At 41.5% G+C, this 21,918-nt stretch overlaps 2 protein-coding genes across 2 annotated transcripts in view; both read right to left on the reverse strand.

Annotated features, from left to right (window-relative positions):
* The window catches only part of LOC117361202 (microfibril-associated glycoprotein 4-like), a 153,689-nt gene that overhangs the window by 48,137 nt on the left and 83,634 nt on the right, over positions 1-21,918 (reverse strand). The window lies entirely within an intron of this gene.
* The window catches only part of LOC117361203 (microfibril-associated glycoprotein 4-like), a 55,987-nt gene continuing 43,241 nt past the window's right edge, over positions 9,173-21,918 (reverse strand). Inside the window, exon 6 of the mRNA XM_033946226.1 lies at positions 9,173-12,720. Coding sequence (XP_033802117.1) covers positions 12,473-12,720 — 248 coding nt within the window. The 3' untranslated portion in view covers positions 9,173-12,472. The remainder of the gene's footprint in view (positions 12,721-21,918) is intronic.

Here is a 21,918-nt window from a genome sequence, read left to right on the forward strand (position 1 = left end):
AGTTGGGAATGTAGAATCCAAGGCGAAAGGAGTTAGGACGGAGTTGAAAGCAGTCTTAAAGAGATGGGTTTTTAACTTGGACTTGAAGACTGCCAAAAATGGAGCCCTTCGTCCCAAGCACAAAGGCAGCAAGATAGAAGGGATGGATTCTGGAGTTGGCAGAGGAGGAGAATGGCACAGATAGGAGGGACTTACCAGCTAGAGAATGACACGGGGACCATTTACCACGGTAAACTGTGGGTCACTGCAGTAAATCCATAGGAATGGAGACATTTGCAACTGGTTTACCACCGTAATGGGGACAAGACCTTTCACCGCCCCGTGGGAATGGGGACAAGACCTTTTACCACCCCGTGGGAGCGGTGAAAAGTCTTACTTCTGTGGTAAAAAAAATTGTGCCCTTGTCAGACTCGGCATCTTCTCTCCAGCTCCTCTTGTGCCTATTTTACCTTCAGGAGCCAGCCATGCCACGATGAAGACAGAAGGAGCCTAAAATCAAAGCCTGAGACCAATGTGATTTGAAGAATAAAATTACCAGACAACAAAAAAAAAAAAATTATGTTTTGTGATTAGAATATTTCAGATTTGAAATGTGTATCCTGCTAGAGCTGATATTAGACATAACTGGGGACCGCAAAGCCCAGGCTGTGCTTCTTTAGCTTCCAGCTGGCTTAGGGCTCTCTCTCTGACCAGGGGGCAGTTGCCCTAGTTGCACTCCCCTAACATTATTCTTGCCATTTGTGACTAAAGTATTCTGTTAGCTTGATTTTTTAATGTAGCATTCTGTATTAATTTGGTTTGTTCAGTTTTCACAATAGTGAAAGGGATATTTGTGAAAGGGAGGGGAGATGGGTTTTGTTGAACCTTGCTCTGTTTCATTTGTGTTTATAAAATGACAATTGTCAGAGGAGACGCTTCCACCCACCCACATGCGACTGCAGTGCAGCACAGGCAGGCTTCGCTGGCATTAGTTTCTTTTCTAAAGCACCGTGAAGGTAAGGGGGAGGGAGGGAGATAGATTTGGCCAGAGGTAGGGAAGGAGGGAAGGGACCACGCGCCTTCCCTCCCTTAAGTTTCTTTACGCCATAAGGGGGAGGGAGGGAGATTCTTGGGCCATTGAAGGGCGGTGAGGTGGCAAAAGGGAAAGGTGGATGCTGCGGGGATGGGGCAGTGAAGGGGATGGCGGGGATATGGACAGGGCGGTGAAGGGGACGGTGGGGATGGTGCGGTGAAGGGGACGGCGGTGAAGGGGATGGTGGTTCGGTGACAGAGCAGTGACGGGGACAGATTTTTTCCCCCATGTCATTCTCTATTACCAGCTGAACGGAGCTCAATGGGAGTGGGGGAGGGACATAAGGGGAGATAAGTGAGGTGACAGATTTTTTCCCCCATGTCATTCTCTATTACCAGCTGAACGGAGCTCAATGGGAGTGGGGGAGGGACATAAGGGGAGATAAGTGAGGTGCAGCTAAGTGAATGCATTTGTAGGTCAGTAAGAGGAGTTTGAAGTGTATTCAGAAACAGATGAGAAGCTAGTGAAGTGTCTTTAGGAGAGGGGTTATGTGAGCATAGTGGATCTCACGGATTGGAAGGGAGAAAGATGGCAGAGTGGAAGACCTGAGAATAGCGAGTTGCAGTAATCTAAGCGTGATGTGATGAGGGCATGGATAAGGGTTTTGGTAGTGTGCTCTGAGAGGATGGGTTGGATTTTGTTGATATTATAGAGGAAGAAGCAGTAGGTTTAGCGATATGTTGTATCTGGGCGGACAAGGAGAGTCAAAGATGACCCTGTGATTGTGAGCAGACAAGAAAGGGAAGACGAGAGTGTTGTCCACAGAGAGAATGGGGGAAGTGGGAAGGTGGGTTTAGGCACGAAGATGAGCAGCTCTGTTTTAGCCATATTCAGTTTTAAATGGCGGTGAGACATCCAGGCAGGCTGAGACTCGGGTCTGGGTTGCAGTAGAGATATCTGGTGTGGAGAGGTACATCTGGGAGTCATCGGCATAGAGGTGATTCTGGAAACCATGGGAGGAGATCAGCACTTCAAGGGAACAGGTGTAGACTAAGAAAAGGAGCGGACCCAGGACAGAGCCTGGAGGTACACCAATTGAAAGCGGGATTGCTGTGGAAGAGCATACACTGGAGGTGTGATGGGAGAGATAGGAAGAAAATCCAAGCTGATAACTGAAAACCAGTTTGTTCAACTAAACTCACACAAACAATTGTATATGAACAAACTGAGTGCAGATTATCTGTAATGATAGCACCACATGGGTTAATACAGGCTTTACCTGCACTAAAATTAACAAAACCAGACTGATGATGAACTCGTCACCCCAGTAAGGACATGAAATAGAAATACAGTAATATTTTGGGTGTTTGAGGTCTAGAGCTAGGAAGAAAGTCAGGAGAGATCAGAACATTATCAAAGGCGGCAGCATTATAATATTCTATAATTTACATGTGTTCTGGCTAACATCTAGGTGTGGACATTTATACCAGTCACAGAGTTGGTGTAAATGATCATGCCTTAAATGTAGACATATTTCTGCCAATTGAACTAGTGTTCTGTAAAGAAAAAAAAGATGCCTATTTAACCTCTTTTGTTATCCACCTTTTTATAGACTTATCCTCATGATTAGAAAGAAATGGGGCTGGGGCATCATTACTGCATACAAATCCTCATTCATGGTGTCCTGCGCAGCCACAGAGATCACACACACCAAAAGCTAGTCTTGTGCTGAGTCAGAAATTGATCAGCAGAGCAGCACCAGGAGTGAGAAAGGAAACCAGGGTTCAGTAGCTTAGCCAAGAGGAAAAGCAAATCAAGAACCACAGGTTGAGGCAGTGTATCCTCTGCCCCCATCCAAACTTCACCCATCTCTGCTGTCACTTCTTTGTGCTGCTGACATGTTATTTCTTTGAGCCAATGCAGCATAATGAGCCCACTGGGTCTCCCCCAGGGGAATGACTGTTTTGTTTTTGTAAAAAGGGAAACAATGTTCCTCTCCATTCCTCTTTCAGTTTGAGACTTGACTATAGTTCCTTTTCCATTTCAGAGTTGTCAAAGAGAAACCATTTGGGGGATATTTCAGACCATGTGATTGCATAAGCCTCAACTGCCTCCTGCTCCCCCATGTCCCTCCAGTACAATTATTTATTCTACCGGAGAAGAAAGGGAGTAGCTGGTATTTTGCCTATCCTTGAGACAGCCCAGCTAGCAAAGAAATCTTTACTAAATGTAAATAGTTTTCCAAACTTTGGGCCCCATTTATCAAGTTGTGGTAGAGGTTTTTAGCACGAGCCAGTGTGGTAAATGCTCCAACACTCATGACATTCCTTTCTGGTACCTCTGGTGGCCTCAGATTAGTCTTGAAGGCTGCGGTACATGGATTTGGTTCTTCTCTTGGTAGATGGTTCTCTTCCCCTCCAGGAGACAAGGCAAGACTAGTGAAATACAGGATCCAGATATCTTCTAACTTGTGGTTTGGCTCTTGAAAGATGACTTTTACCTAGGAAATAATTTTTGCCCACCATAATCTCCAGTTTCCTTAAGGCACACAAATCTTCCACTTCCCGGTTTATGTCCTGGTTAGGAAGGTTTTTGATTGCTAGAAAGCACAAATTCCTAAGGTTTTCAGGTTTCTACAGTAGGCCTCACTTCTGAAGCTCTCATTTAAGGGCCTTATGCTGAAGACAATCTTCCTGATAGTTACTGCATCTATCAGAGGAGTTTCAGGGCTTCAGGTTTTTTCTTATCGGGATTCCTATCTCTTGCAGGATTCGGCGTCCATCTGCACTGTTCCTTCTTTTCTTTGCAAAGTGACCTTTCCCCTCTCATATGAATCAGCAGGTCTGTCTTCTCTTCTTTGTGGATGGGGACTCAGATTCTACTTATAGGAGGTTTCACAAGCTTAATGTCTGCAAAGCTTTGCTTAGGTACTTGTGGGAGATGAATGAGTTTTAGTTAGCAGATCAATTTTTGTTCCTTTCCATGGCTCTAGGAAGGGCTAGGCAATGCCTAAGGCTTCCATTGTACATTTGATCAAAGTAACCATTCAGGCCATCTCATTTGCATCTCCTGAGTTGAGAGCTCACTCATCTTGGATACAGGTGACATCCTGGACAGGTGTTCAGGAGATATCTCCAGAGGACATCTGTCAGGCGGTGACATGGTCATTGCTCCTTTCCTTTGTGAATCATTATAGATAGGATGTGCTAGCCACTGCCGGTTCAGATTTAGCAGAGATATCATTCAACGGGTCTTATCTTCTTCCCAGTGGATCTACATGGGTACATCCTGCTTGTTCAGAATGGTACAGCCCAGAAACTAAGGAAGTGAAATTAGTAATATCTGTTAATTTCCTTTTCTTTAATCAGACTGTAGCATCCCAAGACCCTCTTTCAGAAGACTGTAGTTGTCAGGACTCTTGGAGATATGCCTTTCTCTCCAATGCTGTTTAAATTTAAAAAAACAAACAAACCCAAAAGAAAATGTGATTCATTATACCTGCAGGGTGGAGGATGAATGTGCTATATGGGACCTTCTGCTGCTTTGGTGGAGCCATACTTGAGTTTCTCACTGAAAAGCAGCAGATTATACTAATGATATTGCTGGAAAAACTCAGTTTCTCTACCTTCTCTTCCTGCTAACAGGAACACCAAATTGTTCAATGGAGTGGAGTTCAGAGAAGTAGCCTAGAGGTTAGTGCAATGGCCTGTGAATCTAGGTTCAATTCCATTACAGCTCTTTTATAGATTAGCATTTTGTGCTGATTAGCACCTGGGTGAGCAGCCATGGTGAGCATGAACCAAATATGGAAATGCAAGGACATCTCAGTCACCATCAAACAAAGACTGGTCACTGCCATTGTGTTCCCAATTTTGACATATGGCTGGGAGACACAAACACTCATGAAAGCAGATAGAAGAAAATTCGACTCCTTCGAGATGTGGTGCTGGAAGAGGCTTCTTTGAATCCCATGGACAGCTAGGATCACCAACAAAAATGTTCTTGATCATATAAACCCAGAGTTGTCCCTAGAAGGCAAGATTACCAGAAAGAAACTGACCTATTTTGGACATGTGATGAAGGCAAATTTACTAGAAAAGGAAGTATTACTCAGAATGGCCAGTGGTAAAAGGAAGCACCGGAGACCATAGGCCCGTTGACTGGATACCATCAAGAATGATACGGGAATGAACATCAAGCAATTGAAAGAAAGCATGGCTAGGACTGGCTTACAGACTGAATGGATAGTAGTAGTAGTTGATTCCCACATACAACTCTGGGTGCCAGACTTACACCTGCTGAAACCAGTGCCCAAGATGATTGAACACCCATGCCCCTCCTATAGCCACATCTCCTTTTGGGTTGCGAGCTATGGGATTTAGGTACCCAGCATTGTAGAATAGCCTCTAGCCAGATAGAGGCTATTCCTTTTTAAAGATGCTTTTGAGCAATAATTCTTAATCTTGAATTTACTAATAATGTTGTATTTGACCATCCATCTTAAATTCCTAACCTTGTGTTTTTACCTGACCACTTTTTCTCTAATAATTTGTAGTTCAAATCCCCTTCACCTTTTGTTCTTGTTTGTTAAGTTTGTATATAGTCTAGTGTATTTTAATGTTTATGTTTAAATAATGTATTATTTTTAATATTGTAATTTTAATTGTTTTTTTTTATGTATGTTCATCGCTTTGAAGTACGATTAAGCGATTAATCAAAAATTTTAATAAACTTGAAACTTGATAGCATGCAAATCCTAACTGATGTCAATTAAAGTCAATAGCTGGTTGTTAGCATCCAATTTTTGATGGTTAACAGCTCAGTAATCAATTAAGTTGTGCGCACATCTCAGCAGTGTTCCCAAACATAGGTGCATATATAGAAACTGGAAAATAGTGGCTAATTGTAATCCAAGATAATGCGCTATGATAGTTCTCCTCTTTCCTGAATAACAGATCTCAAAGTTATTGAAACTCAAACTGATCAAATACGGTGTTCTGTCCTGTTATCCCCCCTACTATTCAATCTCTATATTAGACCTGTCTTAGACATAGCCCACAAATATCATATAGGTTCACTCCTTCGCAGATAACATCCAACTGTACCTACCACTAGGAGAAGCCCATGACACACAGATTGTGAAACTCCTAACCTGCGTTTCAGAAATCAAAAACTGGATGTCCATCAACAAATTACAGCTAAATGCCTCCAAGATGGAAGTGCTTTGGATCCACAAAGAACGCTGTGTCCTCGTCTGTCCCTAGCAGTGCTGGGACTTGACTACTCAACTGCAAAAGACCAAGTGTATAGCCTAGGAATACTCCTTGATTGCAACCTGTCACTTTCCAAACATATCTCTCAGGTGGTATCTTCATTTTACTACCTGCGACAACTCCAAAAAATAAGGAACTACTTTCCAGTGTCTGACTTCGCCCAACTATTCTATGCCATAGTACTCTCTTGTACGGATTATTGCAATGCTCTATTCAATGGTCTCACGGCAAAGAATGTATGACGTCTCCAGCTTGTTCATAACATGGCGATCAGGCTTCTAAAATCTTCAGTGCCCATGACCCTGTCTCCCAGGCTCTAGCATTGGCTCACTGGCTGCCCATAGCCAAACATTGTTTTTTCAAGGGCCTGATGCTAGTGTTCAAATTCTTACAGGACATGATGCCGGGCTACATAATGGCTAAGCTTCCTCTGTATATACCAAACTGGTCCCTCCACATCCAGGACAAAATACATCTCAAAATGCCCCCTAGTCATGTCCTTTGATTGCAAAGCACCAACCGATTGTTCTACACCCACTTTCATACCAAGCCATTGAAATAGACTGCCCCTGCAGATCAGATTCCTTGAAGGACTCCTCAGCTTTAGAAAAGCAATTAAAACATACGTCTCCACCTAAACCCCTGTCCTTGGCTGATGGACTACAAAGAAATGTATATTGGTACCAGAACCAGTATGTGTCACGTAAGGAAAACTTGTATTGTAAAATCTTGCACTATAACTATGGCAAATCTAACATGTAAACTGTGTGTCAAATTAGGATAAAACTTGTACTGAAAACCTTGCACTGTAAGGATAATTATGGCAAATTGTAACCGGTAAATTGTATGTTATATATATTAATATTAGACCACTAGTATGTCAGGTTAGGATAAAAACTTGTGTCATAAACTTGTACTGAAATTATGTATACTATTTAACCTGTAACTCGTTCTGAGCTCTTTAGGGACAATGGGATATAAAACAAATTAAATAAATACATAAAACTATGTGGATCTTATCAAATTATCCCCATAAAGCTGGTTTCCATAGTAGGAATGATCACTGAAGAGAAGGATCTTAAAATCTTTGAAGACAATACAGATAAGAGATCCTTTATTTGAAATTCTAAAATCTGAAAAGCTCCAAACCCTGATTTTTGTAACATGGTTGAATTATTAATTTGTACAATAAAACTTACTTTAAGCATCAAACTTGGCCCCAAAGTCACTTTAAAGACGTCACTCTAAGCTGATAGTAGTTCAGTTTTTTCATCTTAGCCAGGGCAGGATTAACCAATAGGCCAAGTAGGCACGTGAAGGAGGGCATCAACATTGTTTTTTCCAAACGGCGATGGGTCCCTCCCCCCTTCGACGGAAAGTAAGACAAGCAAGCAACGCGGGTAAGAAAAGCAACGGGAACTGTAATTGTGCAAGCGGTGCTGCTTGCCCAAAGCTTTCCTCTGATGCAGCTTCCTGTTTTCGCCTGGGCGCATGGTGTGGTGGGGCGGGGCAGGGGGCCCAGTGTACTTGTGTGCCTAGGGGCCCTCGACAAATTAATCCTGCCCTGATCTTAGCTCACACTGGTGTACCTCTGAAGTGTTGCCAGTGGCCACAGTGATTCATATTCATTGCCTGCTGCAGCCCCACATGCTTCACTCTATCACATCCAGCCAGAAAGGAAAGAGGAAGTGATGTCGGCAAGGCAGGAGGTGGCAGAGAGAAGCCTGCAGGGCTGCAGCATGCAACAAATCTGAATCGCTACTGTTACTGGTGACATATTATTCCAAAACCCCAAAATTTCTAAAATCCGAAATGTCTCTGGTCCTGAGCATTTCGGATAAAGGATTGTGAACCTGTACCTTGAAATCCTCAGCCATGGCAGCTCTAAAAGCAAATTAAATACTAGCAGTTATTTGGACAAGAATAGAGAATAATCAATGGTTTGAGCATATCTTGCATATTATGTGCAGTTCTGGTTATTTTATCTCAAAAATATTATAGCAGTACTAGAAAAGAAAAAGAGGACTAGCAAAATTATAAAGAGGATGAAATGGCTCCCTCACGAAGAAGTCTACATAGGTTAGTTAAGAGATGCTTGAGATGGAGGTCTATAAAACCATGAGTGGGGTAGAATTGATAAACAGGGAATGGTTGCTTATAATTGTACAGGTTTATGGAAACTTAATATACAGCTTTCCTACTGAAGGTTAAAACAGCAGTGTACAATGAATAAAAAAAAAAAAAAAGAGTGAAAAGAACTCCATCAATAATAGAAAAGGAAATTACCAAAAGCCAACGCCAGAAAATATTCAAACTACAGAGAAAAGAATCCCTTCTCATTACACACTTCATATGTTCAAATTATAAAAAAATCTCAATTCAATCTCAAACATATTCTCTGAAATCCAGAGTCCTCTAAACTCTACCATCTCATTTTTCTGGCAATGATAGCCAGCCAGTTGGTTTTTCCAGAAGGATTTGCCCCCAGCTTTGCGTTCAGACATTTACCTCTATTGCTCATAGAATCTAATGCTGCTTTGATACAGGCACAGGACCCCTGAGGAAGGCAATCTTTTGCCGAAACATGGCCCATGTAGGGCCAAGTTTCCAGTGTGCACTTTGTTATAATTTTTAATACAGCATTGCATATTTTTATCTCCTGGATCTAAGTCCTGGTTCCATTTTGTGTGACTTTGGACACTCCTGTTGTGATATGGAACCTCGGTCCTTTGCCTCTGATTTTGGGCTCACTGTGGTTGCTGTGCATCCTCTCAGTGGCACTTGTGGATTGTTCCTCATGAAGAAGTCTATATATGTTAGTTAAGAGTTGCCTGTGATGGAAGTCTATAAAACCATGAGTGGGGTAGAACTGATAAACAGGGAATGGTTGCTTATAGATGTACAGGTTTATTTAAATTTAATATATAGCTTTCCTACTGAAGGTTAAAACAGCAGTGTACAATGAATTAAAAAACATGAAAGAGTGAAAAGAACTCCATCATTAATAGAAAAGGAACCCACTGAAAGCCAACCTCAGAAAATATTCAAATTACAGAGAAAAGAATTCCTTCTCATACACATTTCATATATTCAAACTGCAGAAAATCTCAATTCAATCTCTTACATATTCTCTGAAATCCACAGAGTCCTCTAAACTCTACCATCTCATTCATCTGGCAATGATACCCTAAAACAGAGGTAGGGAACTCCAGTCCTCAAGAGCCATATTCCAGTCGGGTTTTCAGGATTTCCCCAATGAATATGCATGAGATCTATTTGCATGCACTGCTTTCAATGCATTTTCATTGGAAAAATCCTGAAAACTTGACTGGAATATGGCTCTCAAGGACCGGAGTTCCCTGCTCTAAAAGCATGCAAAGAAAAAAGAGCTTTTAGGCATCTCCAGAACCGAGCATAAGACAGTTTTTCTCTAAGATTCTGAGGCAAATAATTCAATAAAAAGGGGTTACATTTTTTTTTTAAAAAGAGGGGATACTCCAGAAAATTGATAGGTAATACATCTGCGGAAAACACATCTGAGAAAAAAATTTTTTCACTCAGAGTACAATTAATTCATGGAACTTGTTGATGGAAGATGTGGTCAAAGCAGTTGCTAACTGGTCTCTGCGATAGCAGTTTCTAGCATGGGGAGCCACGCTGAATGGCCCTTGCTGCTCCTGACACTCATAGGAACTCAATGAGCGTCAGGAGCAGCTCGGGCCATTCAGCGCAGCTCCCCGCGCTAGAAACTGCTATTGTAGTTTCGTAAAAGGAGGCCCCGTGGGTCTAGACAAGTTCCTTGATGAAAAGTCCATAAACCATTATAGCCCATATGTTCTTGGGAAAACCACTTCTTTTCTCATAGTAATATGGGATGTATCCTTGAGATCTAGCTAGGTATATCTGGCCTATGAGAGATTTTTAGAAAAAAACATTAGTCTATCAAGCAGGATAAACAAATACATGGTGAAATACACTGTTGCCTCAAACCCAGTCATGCTATTCTTTTAGAAGGTTATTGAAAACTTATGTATTTGATAAATTTGTTACTGGATAGATATTGTGAAATGTTAATTGACCAAAATGATTTGTAACTCGAATATCACAGCTGTACCATATGATATGTAATGATCACTGTTTTGTAACAGTCCTCTTGATGTAAACTGCCTAGAACTAATATGGTGTGGTGGTATACAAGAATAAAGTTATTATTATTATTATTAGATACTATCAAAGACAGAATAGTAGATTTGATGGGCTTTTATTCTAATTCCGTATGGCATATTATGTATGTTCTTATCATGTTCTTATCTGCATAATGTTTGCCTGGATGTTGAGATGTCCAGGCAAATATGTGCTGTTCAGCCCCATAATTTAAGCATTCATGCATACATCATTTTGAATATTGACCTCCAGATAGATAGATATGGAGATAGATTATAAGCATTAAACTGAATAGATATAGAAGACATAGAAGATTCATACATTTACAGACGTAGGCCTTATTTGGAAAGGATCAATTAAATGCATTTTAAGGATATAGAAGAATATTCAAAGTTCCAAGTATATGTGTGAAAACATTTTTAACATAGAATAGTGTGAAAAATAATTTATCCTCCTGATATTCCCCATTATTTCATATATGTTCATTTAATAGTTTCTGATCTTTATACAAAATGTAATAGAAGACAAAGGGAACCTGAATATTTTTTAAATATTTCATTTATTTGAACAACAAAGTTATCCAACTATTTTTAAAGTTCCAGGAATCCACTCAACCACATTAAGAGCCATTATCTCCAAATGGAGAAGACTTGGAGCAGTGGTGAATCTTCCAAGGCATGGCCAAAGGGTATAGCAACAGTTCATCTAGGAAATCACAAAGCTTCTCAGTGTGACACAGTGGTTAGAGCTACAGCCTCAGCACCCTGAGGTTGTGAGTTCAAATCCCATGCAAGTCACTTAATTGCCCCTGATATTAGATAGAGTGTGAGCCTGCCAGGACAGATAGGGAAAAGTGCTTGAGTACCTGAATGTACACCACTTAGGTTATAAGTGGTATATAAATAAGTAAAATAATAAAACATCCAAAGATATGCAAGCCTCACTGATGATTAGACATTTTTGTTAAGAATTTCTGGTACAATACGGAATTCATGGTGCCTCCAATGGCAAGCTTTATCTCCTGAGGCACCATAGATCCACAGATTCCACAGAATGTTAGCATAGGTCAGCATAGATATACCTACAATTTACATGCCTGCTATTACACTAGCTACAGACCTGCTGTAACAGTGAGCACATAAATATACCCAGGGTACATGTTATTTACTAATCTGTATGGTACACGCAAAAGTGGGAGATGTCTATGTCCTGACCATTCTTCTCCCACATGTATGCCTCCCTTGCTATTAGGTGCTATAGGGTTTACACTACCACTATCACACCGTACTGCCATGTTTGACCATTGGTATGATGTTCTTACTTGGAATGCTGTATATGATTTATGCCAGACATAATGGGACCTGTGTTGTCCAAAAAGTTCCATTTTTGCCTCATCTGTGCACAGGACATTATCTCAAAAGACTAGAGGATCATCCAGGAGTATTTCTGCAAATGTGAGGCAAGAATTGATGTTATTCGTAGATAGTAGCAGTTTCCACTTTGCTACTCTCCCTTAAATCCCAATGATCCAAAACATGAAAACAAGTCTGAGTAGCTTAGGAGAAACGAAATGAAAGTTTTGGACTGGCCTAGTCAAAGTTTTGGTTTGGAACTCAATAAAGATGTTGAGGCAGGAGGCAGGAGTCAGGACCTGAGACGAGCAGTTCATGCATGATAACCTATGAATGTGTCTGATTAAAGCAGTTCTGCAAAGAAGAATGGAATAAAATTTCTCAACAGCGATGTGAAAGAATGATAACAAATTGTAGAAAGCTTTGGTTGCAATTATTGCTGCTAAATTAATTGTAACCAAGTTTAAGGGACAGTTACTTTTTCACATGAGTAATATGAGTGTTGAATAAGTTTGTTCCTTAAATAAATGAAGCTACAATTTAAAAACTGTGTTTTGTATTTACTAAGGTTCCTTTTGTCTAATACATTTTGTTTAAAGATTAGAACCATTCAGTATGACATATATGCAATAGTAGGGGAATCAGGAGGGGGTAAATAATTTTGCATATCATTATACAGGTCGTGTCTTGAATTCCATAGTATGCATGGAATAAAAGTAACCCCTCCAGGCACTCCAATTCATTCCATTTGCATAGCTGGTATGATGTCCACGTAAGTACAACCCATTAGGGTTTGTGCAATGACAAGCACTATACCAGAAGGCTCCCCCAAAAATGTTTGCACAGTTGTCAGTGCTTTTATCCTGGTCACGGTCAAAGGTGGAGAAATTATATCCATTGTGTCCTGATAAGCAATCTCCTATTAGAATAAAGAAAAATAATGAGAGATGTATGGTGTCAGTAGTTGACCTGGGATAACCCAGAGATTTGCATTCCTGTAAGACCTCTTGTGTTTGTTATATTTTTCAATAATTATGGGATCAATAATTCAAGTGATTTAACTGGGCAGAAGAGGCTTCTGCCCAGTTATATCACCCTGTTGTATGTTTTGATCAGTGTTGGGCAAGTTAGTTTGTAAAAATAATATATTAGCATTACTGTACTAGTTACTGCATGGAAAAAGTAACATATTGAAGCTTGTAGGAGTGATGCGGGAACATAAATTAATCCCCATCCCTGCATTTTCATCCCTTCCCCTCACCATCCCTGAAGTGAAGTGCATTTTTCATCCCCGTCCCCTCCCTGTCCCTGCAGTTTTCATCCCTATCCCCTCTGTCCCCGCAGTCCTAATGCTCTTCATCGCATCCCCCACTCATAGCAGAAACATGATTTTATGTAATTTTATGAGCCTAGGGCAGTGTATCACAAACTGTGCCACTGCAGATTCCAGGTGTGCCTTCTCGTCAGTGTCTCTCCTCCTCTCCCCACACCTCCTCTCCTCCAGGATCCTCCACCAGTGCAGTGACAGGTTCAGGATCGCAGCCAGAGGGCTTCTGTGCATGCACGGATGACAATGTGATGATGTCATGCATGCACGTGACATCATTGCATCAACATCCGCGCATTTCTGGATGCCTTACGGCCGTGGCACTGGATTTAGTGTGCTGCAGCACCGAATGTTTGTGGGACACTGGCCATAGGACATTGCAAATAAACATTTTGGGGCAGATCCTGTAAAGGACATCTAAAAGTTAGACATCGTTTAGATATCCAGGAGCAGAATGCTGAGCACAATTCTATAATTTATTTATTTCTAAAATTTTTAGACCGCCTATCCCTAAGTGGTTAACAATAAAACATTCACAATAGTTCCAGACAAAATACATAAAAAACATCTTCAATTACAGCACAATCACTTATTAGCAGTATCCCTCAAAAACTGGGGATGCAATATATTAGCAAACTATGCTACATTAAATCATCTTAATCACAATTCAAGATATCCTGACTAACTTGCAACACAAAATCAGAAAAAGGCCTCAAAATATAGTTCGGTCTTTAACATTTTTCTGAACTTATAGCCGATCAGAATAGGTCCTCAGGATGCCGGGAAGATGATTCCACAATTTCACTCCAGCCACGAACATCATTGCTGTTCTACATTTAATATATCGGACAACATTTTCCTTCATAGAGGTCAGTCTCATAGTACCAGCTGATACACCTCCCACAAATTCTGATAGTTCACTGGCACATAGCCATATAAACTCTGATGAACTACTGACAGCATCTTAAAACAAACCCGTTGAGCCACCGGAAACCAATGCAGTTTCTTTAACAACGGAGTAATGTGTTCTCTGCATGAAATACCCAACATCAATCTAGCCGCTGAGTTAATCAATTGTTGTAATGCTTTACACTTGACCTTTATCAAGCCCAAATAAAGTATATTACAGTAGTCTAAATGAGTCAAAATCAGTGCTTGAACTACTGAACAAAAATCATATGGAAGGAGCATTGGTTTTACTCTATAAAGTGTCTGCAGCTGAGCGTATCCACCCTGAATCACCCTATAGAGAATTGCGGTGCTGAGCAAATCTAAGCGTGTCTATATTGTTAGATGTCCTTTGCACAATCATCTTTTAGGTGTTACATAAACGTCCTACTAACGTTTACAACGTTATCGTGTGTTAGCATCATCTCCATAAAGATAGAGCTCGGCACGGTTTACAGGTAATTCAATAAATGAGGGAAAGACAAAATAAGAAATTAGAAGTTATGAAGAGGATAGCTAGCTTTACATTTTAAATAGATAGCTTTATGTTTTGGAGAAAAGCCAGGTTTTCAGATGCTTTCGGAATTATTGGAATGAGCCTAGGTTCCGCAGCGGGGCAGGGAGGTTATTCCAAAGCTCAGTGAATTTGAAGAAAGGGATTTCCCTAATTTACCTGCATACATGACGCCTTTTAACGAGGGGAAAGATATATTAAAACATTTTTACATTAAAATTGTATGCAGTAAAATGCTGGTACCACTATTATATTTTATTTATTTATATCTCACGTGATATTTAAATTTGGCTCCTTTATCATATTTCTCTTCTGTTCCGGTTGCCCATGGTCACAAGGAGCAGTGTGTGATTGGAACCAACAACATCAGGGTGCTAAGGCTGTAGCTCTAACCACTGCACCACACACATTCAGATAGTAAATCGCATGCCAATTCCAAAGCCAAGCTTATATCCTCTTTATTTCCAAGCAGTCATTTTACTAGGATAAATATCAAACATGTACCTTCAACACTTGTCCAGTTCCTCTTTTGGCCTCTAAGTTCCTCAATTAAAGTACATGAAAAAATATATATATATATATATATTTTACTAGGATATATATAAATATATATATATAATATATATATGAGAGCCATAGCGCTTGCATACTAAATCCTCTATTTTTTGGTGGAAAGAGGACTCCTTACAAAAGTTAAGTGGACGCAACTTAGGTGTCTCTTAGGCATGCCAGAGGTGTCCGCATATAGGTGAACGGGACTTTATATTTTGTGGTATAGAGGACTCCAGTTTGATATTAAGGTCAAAAGAGGTTTAATAATGCATTACTTAGCCAAAGCACATGGAAAAAAAATATATACAGTGGTACCTTGGTTTGCGAGCATAATTCATTCCAGAAGCATGCTCGCAATCCAAAGTGCTCGTATATCAAAGCAACTTTCTCCATAGGCCATAATGGCAATTCGGATGATTTGTTCCACTGACGTAATATCGGTAGGTACATCTCTCCGACCCGACCCGAGCTGACACCCGACCCGACCTCCGAAACTGGCTTTGTTGCTCCCCCGAGGCCACCGGTGCTGCTCCCTCCTTCATGATTGCTTCCCGCCCCACTGACTGGCCCTGTCCTTACCCGTGCGCCGCCGGTGTTGAAAGTGCCTGCTGCCGGTTCTCTGCTGGGCCTTGAGCATCTGCGCATGCTCAAGGCCTTCTGACTCTCACCCTCTCCATGATAATCATGGCGCACGGGTAATGGGGGGTCAGTATGTGGGGGGGGGGGGGGGAGTAGGTGATTGAGAAGGGAGGGAGCAGCGCCGGTGGCCTCGGGGGAGCAACAAAGCTGGTTCCCGGGGTGGAGGGCTTGCAAATCGAGTCAATGCTTGGTTTGTGAGTTAGTTTGCTCGAGTGTTTTGCTCATCTTACAAAACACTTGCAAACCGCATTACTCGCAAACCAAGGTTTGACTGTATTATATACTAAACCTTCTAGCACATAAAAATATATAGCATACTGAACCTCATTCCCAAAAGGCTAATAAAATAAGAAGAGAATCCATACTCACAATGGCTGGGTTTCAGAGCAAGTGGACATGTCTGATGCACAATCTTGACATCATTGTGACATCATCAATATGCACCTAGATGGAAGAATGTCACTAAAAAATAAAGAGGAATATCTTCTGGGGTTCTTGACTATACTAGGGATTTGGACCCACCATCTTGGGCAGAAGTCCCTTTAACTACTGAGCTACAGCAGATTTCTTTTAAGCAGGGGTTCTTGCATTGTAAGATGATACATTAGGAGATCATAGCCATCGCAGGGAAAAAATAAAGTTTCCTTTTGTATCCTGGAAACAACAGAGTGCAAATGTAAATGACAAAGTCCACAACCCATACTCTCTTATGAGACCAAAAAGAACATGCTTATTTGGATACCCGCAGAACGGCATTGGCCATTTGTACGGATATTCTCACTGGTGCTAAGGCAGATGAAGAGAAGCTTCTGGAACTTGAAATAGAAAGAGCACATAGGGCTCTGGGACGTACTAACTCTATATTGCCTCGTGACATTTCGGATGAAGGAGGAAATTTTTAATGCAGCGCAAAATCAAAAGGATTATAGATGGAATAATTTGTGAGTGAACATTTATCAGGATATAGCGCTTGCAAAAAAGGAAGGATATGCAAGAAGGGTGACGGGTCAAAAGCGCGCGAGGACAAAGGTGCGCCGACAACCGAGTGTGGACAACTGAGCGCAGGGCTTAATCGCGCCGAAGAAAACCCGTATTTTAAAGGGCTTTGACGGGGGTGGGTGGGGGGAACCCCCCACTCTACTTAATAGGGATCGTGCTGGATCGCACTGCCTCACGCTGCCATGTGGGGGAGGTGTAATCCCCCACATTATACTGAAAACAACTTTTTCCCTAAAAAACAGGGAAAAAGTTAAGTTTCCAGTATAATGAGGGGGGTTACAACCCCCCAAATGCCCCACAACGCCAGTGCGATCTCTATTAAGTAAAGTGGGGTCGGAGCCCTTTAAAATACGGTTTTTCTTCGGCACGATGAAATCCTGCGCTTAGTTGTCCGCACTCAGTTGTTGGCGCACCTTTGTCCTCGCGCGCTTTAGACTATGAACCGCAAGAAGTGACAACCTATCTTCACAGAGAGGGTATTAAATATAGATGGCTTTTTCCATTCGCCTTGGCTCTAACAGTGGGGAACACGACTAAGCGGGTTCGAACAGTAGTTGAAGCTTGGTCAGAGTTACAAAACTTGGGTGCTCCTAATCTCCCAGAGAGAGGACAGGTTGATGATCGAGGAAAGGATATATCTAGACTTTCTGGATGGCGGCGTCAAACAAGAGGATGTACAGCGAAAAATTCAGGATGCAGTGTGTCTTCAAGATGACTGGTGTGAAACAGTTGTTATTTGGTTTGGATGTTTGTGTATTTTGAAAGTTGTGTATAGGGTGAGTGATTGTGTTTGTGGGTTTGTTTGTTTTTGGGTGGAATGGTGGATGATTGGAGAACTGTTTTAGTAGTTAAAAAGTAGTGAGATTTGGAAGTATGTGTGCTATTTTTGAATAAAATATGTGTTGATGGGATTGAAGATTGTTTGTGGTAGGGAGTGTATAATGTATAATAGGTGGTGGCTGGGATGGTGAAGTTACTTCTTTCTTAAAAATCTTGAGATCTGTATGGAAGGTCTTGAGATGCAATTCTGGGTAGGGTTTAGTGGGGAGGGAGATAATAGAGGGGTAATGAGGGATGGGTTGGGAATAGGGGTATAGGAGAGGGGAGATGGTGCTCTCTATTTAACTTTGATTCCGGATGGTCAGCTGGTGTTCTGGTGGAGCCTGGTCAGTGGCTGGGGTGACCGGGTTACACAGGTAATGTTGGAAGAAGATGTGAAAAGGTTAATAAAAATGGATCCTGGTTAATTTTGTAACTTCGAATGTGGGGGGAATCAATTCCCCCATTAAATGTTCAATAATATTGCAACAATTACAGCGTCATAAAGTGGACGTGGCCTTTCTTCAGGAGACTCATTTGACTGATCTTGAACATTCGAAATTAAAGCAATGGTGGGTGGGGGAATGTGTGGCAGCTTCTGCACAAAAAAAACACAGAGGAGTAGTGATTTTGTTTCGTAAGGGTCTTTTGGAAAATCTACAAATTTTGTCTAAGGATGGTGAGGGACAATAAGTGCTCTGTCAAGGGGTGATAGCGCAGCAAAATTTTGTATTTTGCTGTGTATATGCTCCTAATGACAATGATCCGGCATTTTATGCCAAATTAACTTGCTTATTGTTACCTTTTACTCAGGTCTCTTTAATTATTGGGGGAGACTTTAATGCTGTTTATGATTCTAGTTTGGATTGTATGGGGCCAGGGAGTGCTTTGCATTGGGTAGGGGAGAGGGAACTCCAAAAATTTAGTGAAAATCTGGAATTAATAGACCCTTGGAGGGTTCTACATGGTTCTGAGAAAGATTATACCCATGTGTCTCGAGCACATGGTTCACAATCTCGTATAGACTATAGACCAGTTTTTGACCCACCTGAATTCAGTAGATTCTAACATTAAGTTCACAATGACATGCCACAACACATATATAGAGTTTTTAGGCATCGCGATTTTGGTCAAGGAGGGGCATACATACACTTCCCTGTATAGGAAATCCATTATGAAAAACACTGTCCTCCACTTTGACAGCTTTCACCCTTTTAAACTACGCTTTAACCTACCTATAGCTCAGTTTTTACGGATTCGCCGCATATGTTCCTCCCTAGGAGAATTTAAGAATCAAGCCAAATTTCTGTCTGAAAGATTTAGGCAGAGGGGGTACCCATAAAAAGCTATTAGGCAGGCCTATTTGAGGGCTAGATTTGCCCAACGTGAACTCCTCCTTCAGGAATCAAATACACCTCAAGACACTGAAAGTGAGGTCCTCACTTGCGTGCTCCCGTACTCTAGGGTGGTTAAGAAGGTGGTGGCAAGGATGAGAAGACACTGGTACATTGTCCAGACCCACCAAGCTTTACAGCAGTTTCCTAGGATCGCATATACGAGGGGCACCACACTAGCACAGAAATGTAATTTCCAAAAATATGGGACGATGTTTAGGAGGGTGGGAGGACAGCATAAGGGATGTAAGAAATGCCAATGGTATTCATCTACCATTGAGGGAGAATCTTGGAAGGTTCCAGGGAGGGACGTGATTTTGTACTTTAAGGCTGACACGGACTGCACCTCTCCAGTGGCGTACCTAGGGTATTTGGCACCCGGGGCCCATCATTTTTTGACACCCCCCCCCATGTAAAAAAATATTTTTTGTAATGACCATGAAACGGAATAAATGGTCAGAATAGAAACAGGCAGTGAAAATTTTCTTATATTCCAAATATAACATAACATAAATTATGTCTGAATTGTCATGACATCAGAAGTACATATGGAATAATTGCAGGTGATGCTTGGGACAGTTCTGATTGTGTTAGTTCGGTTTTATGTGTTTTTTAAATAGAAGGGTTTTTATTTCTTTTTTGAAGGTTTTGTAGTTTGTGGTCGAGGTCAAGGTCGAGGTAGTTTGTAGGTTGGGGGTCGAGTGTTGCAGCTCGAATGGCTAGGAGATTGTTGAACAGTTTTTTTCTTTTGACGTTTTTGGTTGGAGGGTGTGTGAATGGTGCGTGAGTTCTTCTATGTCTGGTTGAGGTGGATTGAATTATTTAGCTGAAGAAATTAGTTACCCCCCCATTCCACACACATTAATTCTCTTCCATTTTTGTTCCCATTATAAAAAACACTGATAAGTTCTCAGAAAAAAAATACATTAAAATAAGAAGTGAAAACAAAGGCCCCTACAAATGAGAACATAACATAAGAATAGCCTAACTGGATCAGACCAATGGTCCATCATGTCCAGTAACCCATTCTCATGGTAGCCAATCCAGGACACTAATACCTGGTCAAAACCCAAAGAGTAGCAACATTCCATGCTACCGATCCAGGGCAAGCAGACACTTCCCCCATGTCTTAATAACAGATTATGGACTTTTCCTCCAGGAATTTGTCCAAATCTTTCTTAAAACCAGCTACACTATCTGCTTTTACCATAACTTCTGGCCACTTCATTTTTAAGTTTAGATCTTTCCTTTCAAACAGAGACCTTGCTAGATGTCAAATACAGCACAAGGTAACTTCACATGGACTTAGCTGTGCAGGAAATGTGAATCTCCTCATACACACACCATATAGTGCAAAAATGTGCAAAGGTCTGTTTTTTTTCTTTCGATCACTACATAGCCTAATGCCACACAAGCAACGCTGTTACAAACATATTCTGTAGGTCAATGCTAAGGATAACAAAGTTTCCTTCCTTGGACCAGAAGGAGATACTGATAAACCACTGGAAGAGATCCCAAAACAACACCCAAAGACCCACTCAGTGTGTGAACCAGTTGAGTGGAGTGGACTAACTGGGGGGTGGAAATGGTCCCGGAGTTTGCTCAGCAGAATTTCCCAGACCACCTCTTCCTCTCAACACATTGACACGCTGCCACCACCACCACTAGGAACACCTCACTGGGTAGGCCAGCTATGCTATAAACTTTATAAAACACATTATTATATTTTCTTATAAAGCACATATTTTAACTGAACTCTCTGACATCCTCAGCCTTTCCATTCACAAAAATAGAAGGAAGAAAAGTTCCCATTTCCTGCTGTCTCATGTCCCCGGCCTATACAATATTTTTTTTCTGCAGACCCTTCAAAAGTCTGACCAAATCCTCGTTTCACTTGCATTATAAAGTACTGAGGATGCCATCTCTCCCCAATCCCAGGTCCTAAAGTCTAAGACAGTAGCGCAAACTAATGCTGCCAGATTCAGGAAAAAAATTTCAATTTGATTCAGCCTATTGAATTGGTTTTTCAATTCAATTTTCCTGCCCAGTTGGGTGATTTTTTTCAAAACTCCTGGTGGATTTTATAGCTTTTTCACCCCCTTTGGCTTCTCCTAACCACACTGGCGCTGTGGTGTAAATAAAATAAAGAAACAAAAAGGACTTTTCCTCTCTCTGTTAAATCCTAGCTCACGTTTGCAGTCCAACACCAGCTCTGGCAGGATACACATTTCAAATCTGACATATTGTAATCACAAAACAGAAAATAAAATTAATTTTTCTACCTTTTATTGTCTGGTTATATTTCAAATCTTGTTGGTCCAAGGCTCTGGTTTTCTTCTGATAACTTGCTTGCCAGGGTCTCCTTCTTTCTGCATGCTAACCATCCATCTGCCAACTCTGTCCTCCCTTTCCATTTCCCTTCCCTCCCCAGGAAGTCTGGTATCTTTCCTTTTTTTCATCTCCCTCCACACATCCACCTTTTCTTAACTACCCTTTCATCCGGCATCTCTCCCTCCTTCCCCACCACCCCAGAGTCCACTATCTCTCCCTTTCTTTTCCCAATTACCCTCCTATCCAGTATCTCTATCCCTCCTCCACACCATCCCTTGTGTCCAATTTCTCTCCCTTTTTGTTCCTTCCCTCCCTCCCTAAATCCCATGGTCTATCATCTCTCTCCCTCTCCTCTATTTTCAGACCCATTATTTCTTCCCCCCCCCCAAAGTTTGGCATATGCATGTCTCTTTGAACACCCCCTTCCCTCCGTGTACTTCTAAACCAGGGTCCCCCTCAAAGGCCTGTCCCCCCCTTAAAGGTCTGCTGTCCCCCCTTGAAGGCCTGCACCCCCCTTGAAGGCCTGTCCAACCCCCTTGTAGGCCTGTCCCCCCCTTGAAGGCCTGTCCCCCCTTTGTAGGCCTGTCCCCCCCT

Source organism: Geotrypetes seraphini, chromosome 5 (genome assembly GCF_902459505.1).
Source record: "Geotrypetes seraphini chromosome 5, aGeoSer1.1, whole genome shotgun sequence".
NCBI lineage: Eukaryota > Metazoa > Chordata > Amphibia > Gymnophiona > Dermophiidae > Geotrypetes > Geotrypetes seraphini.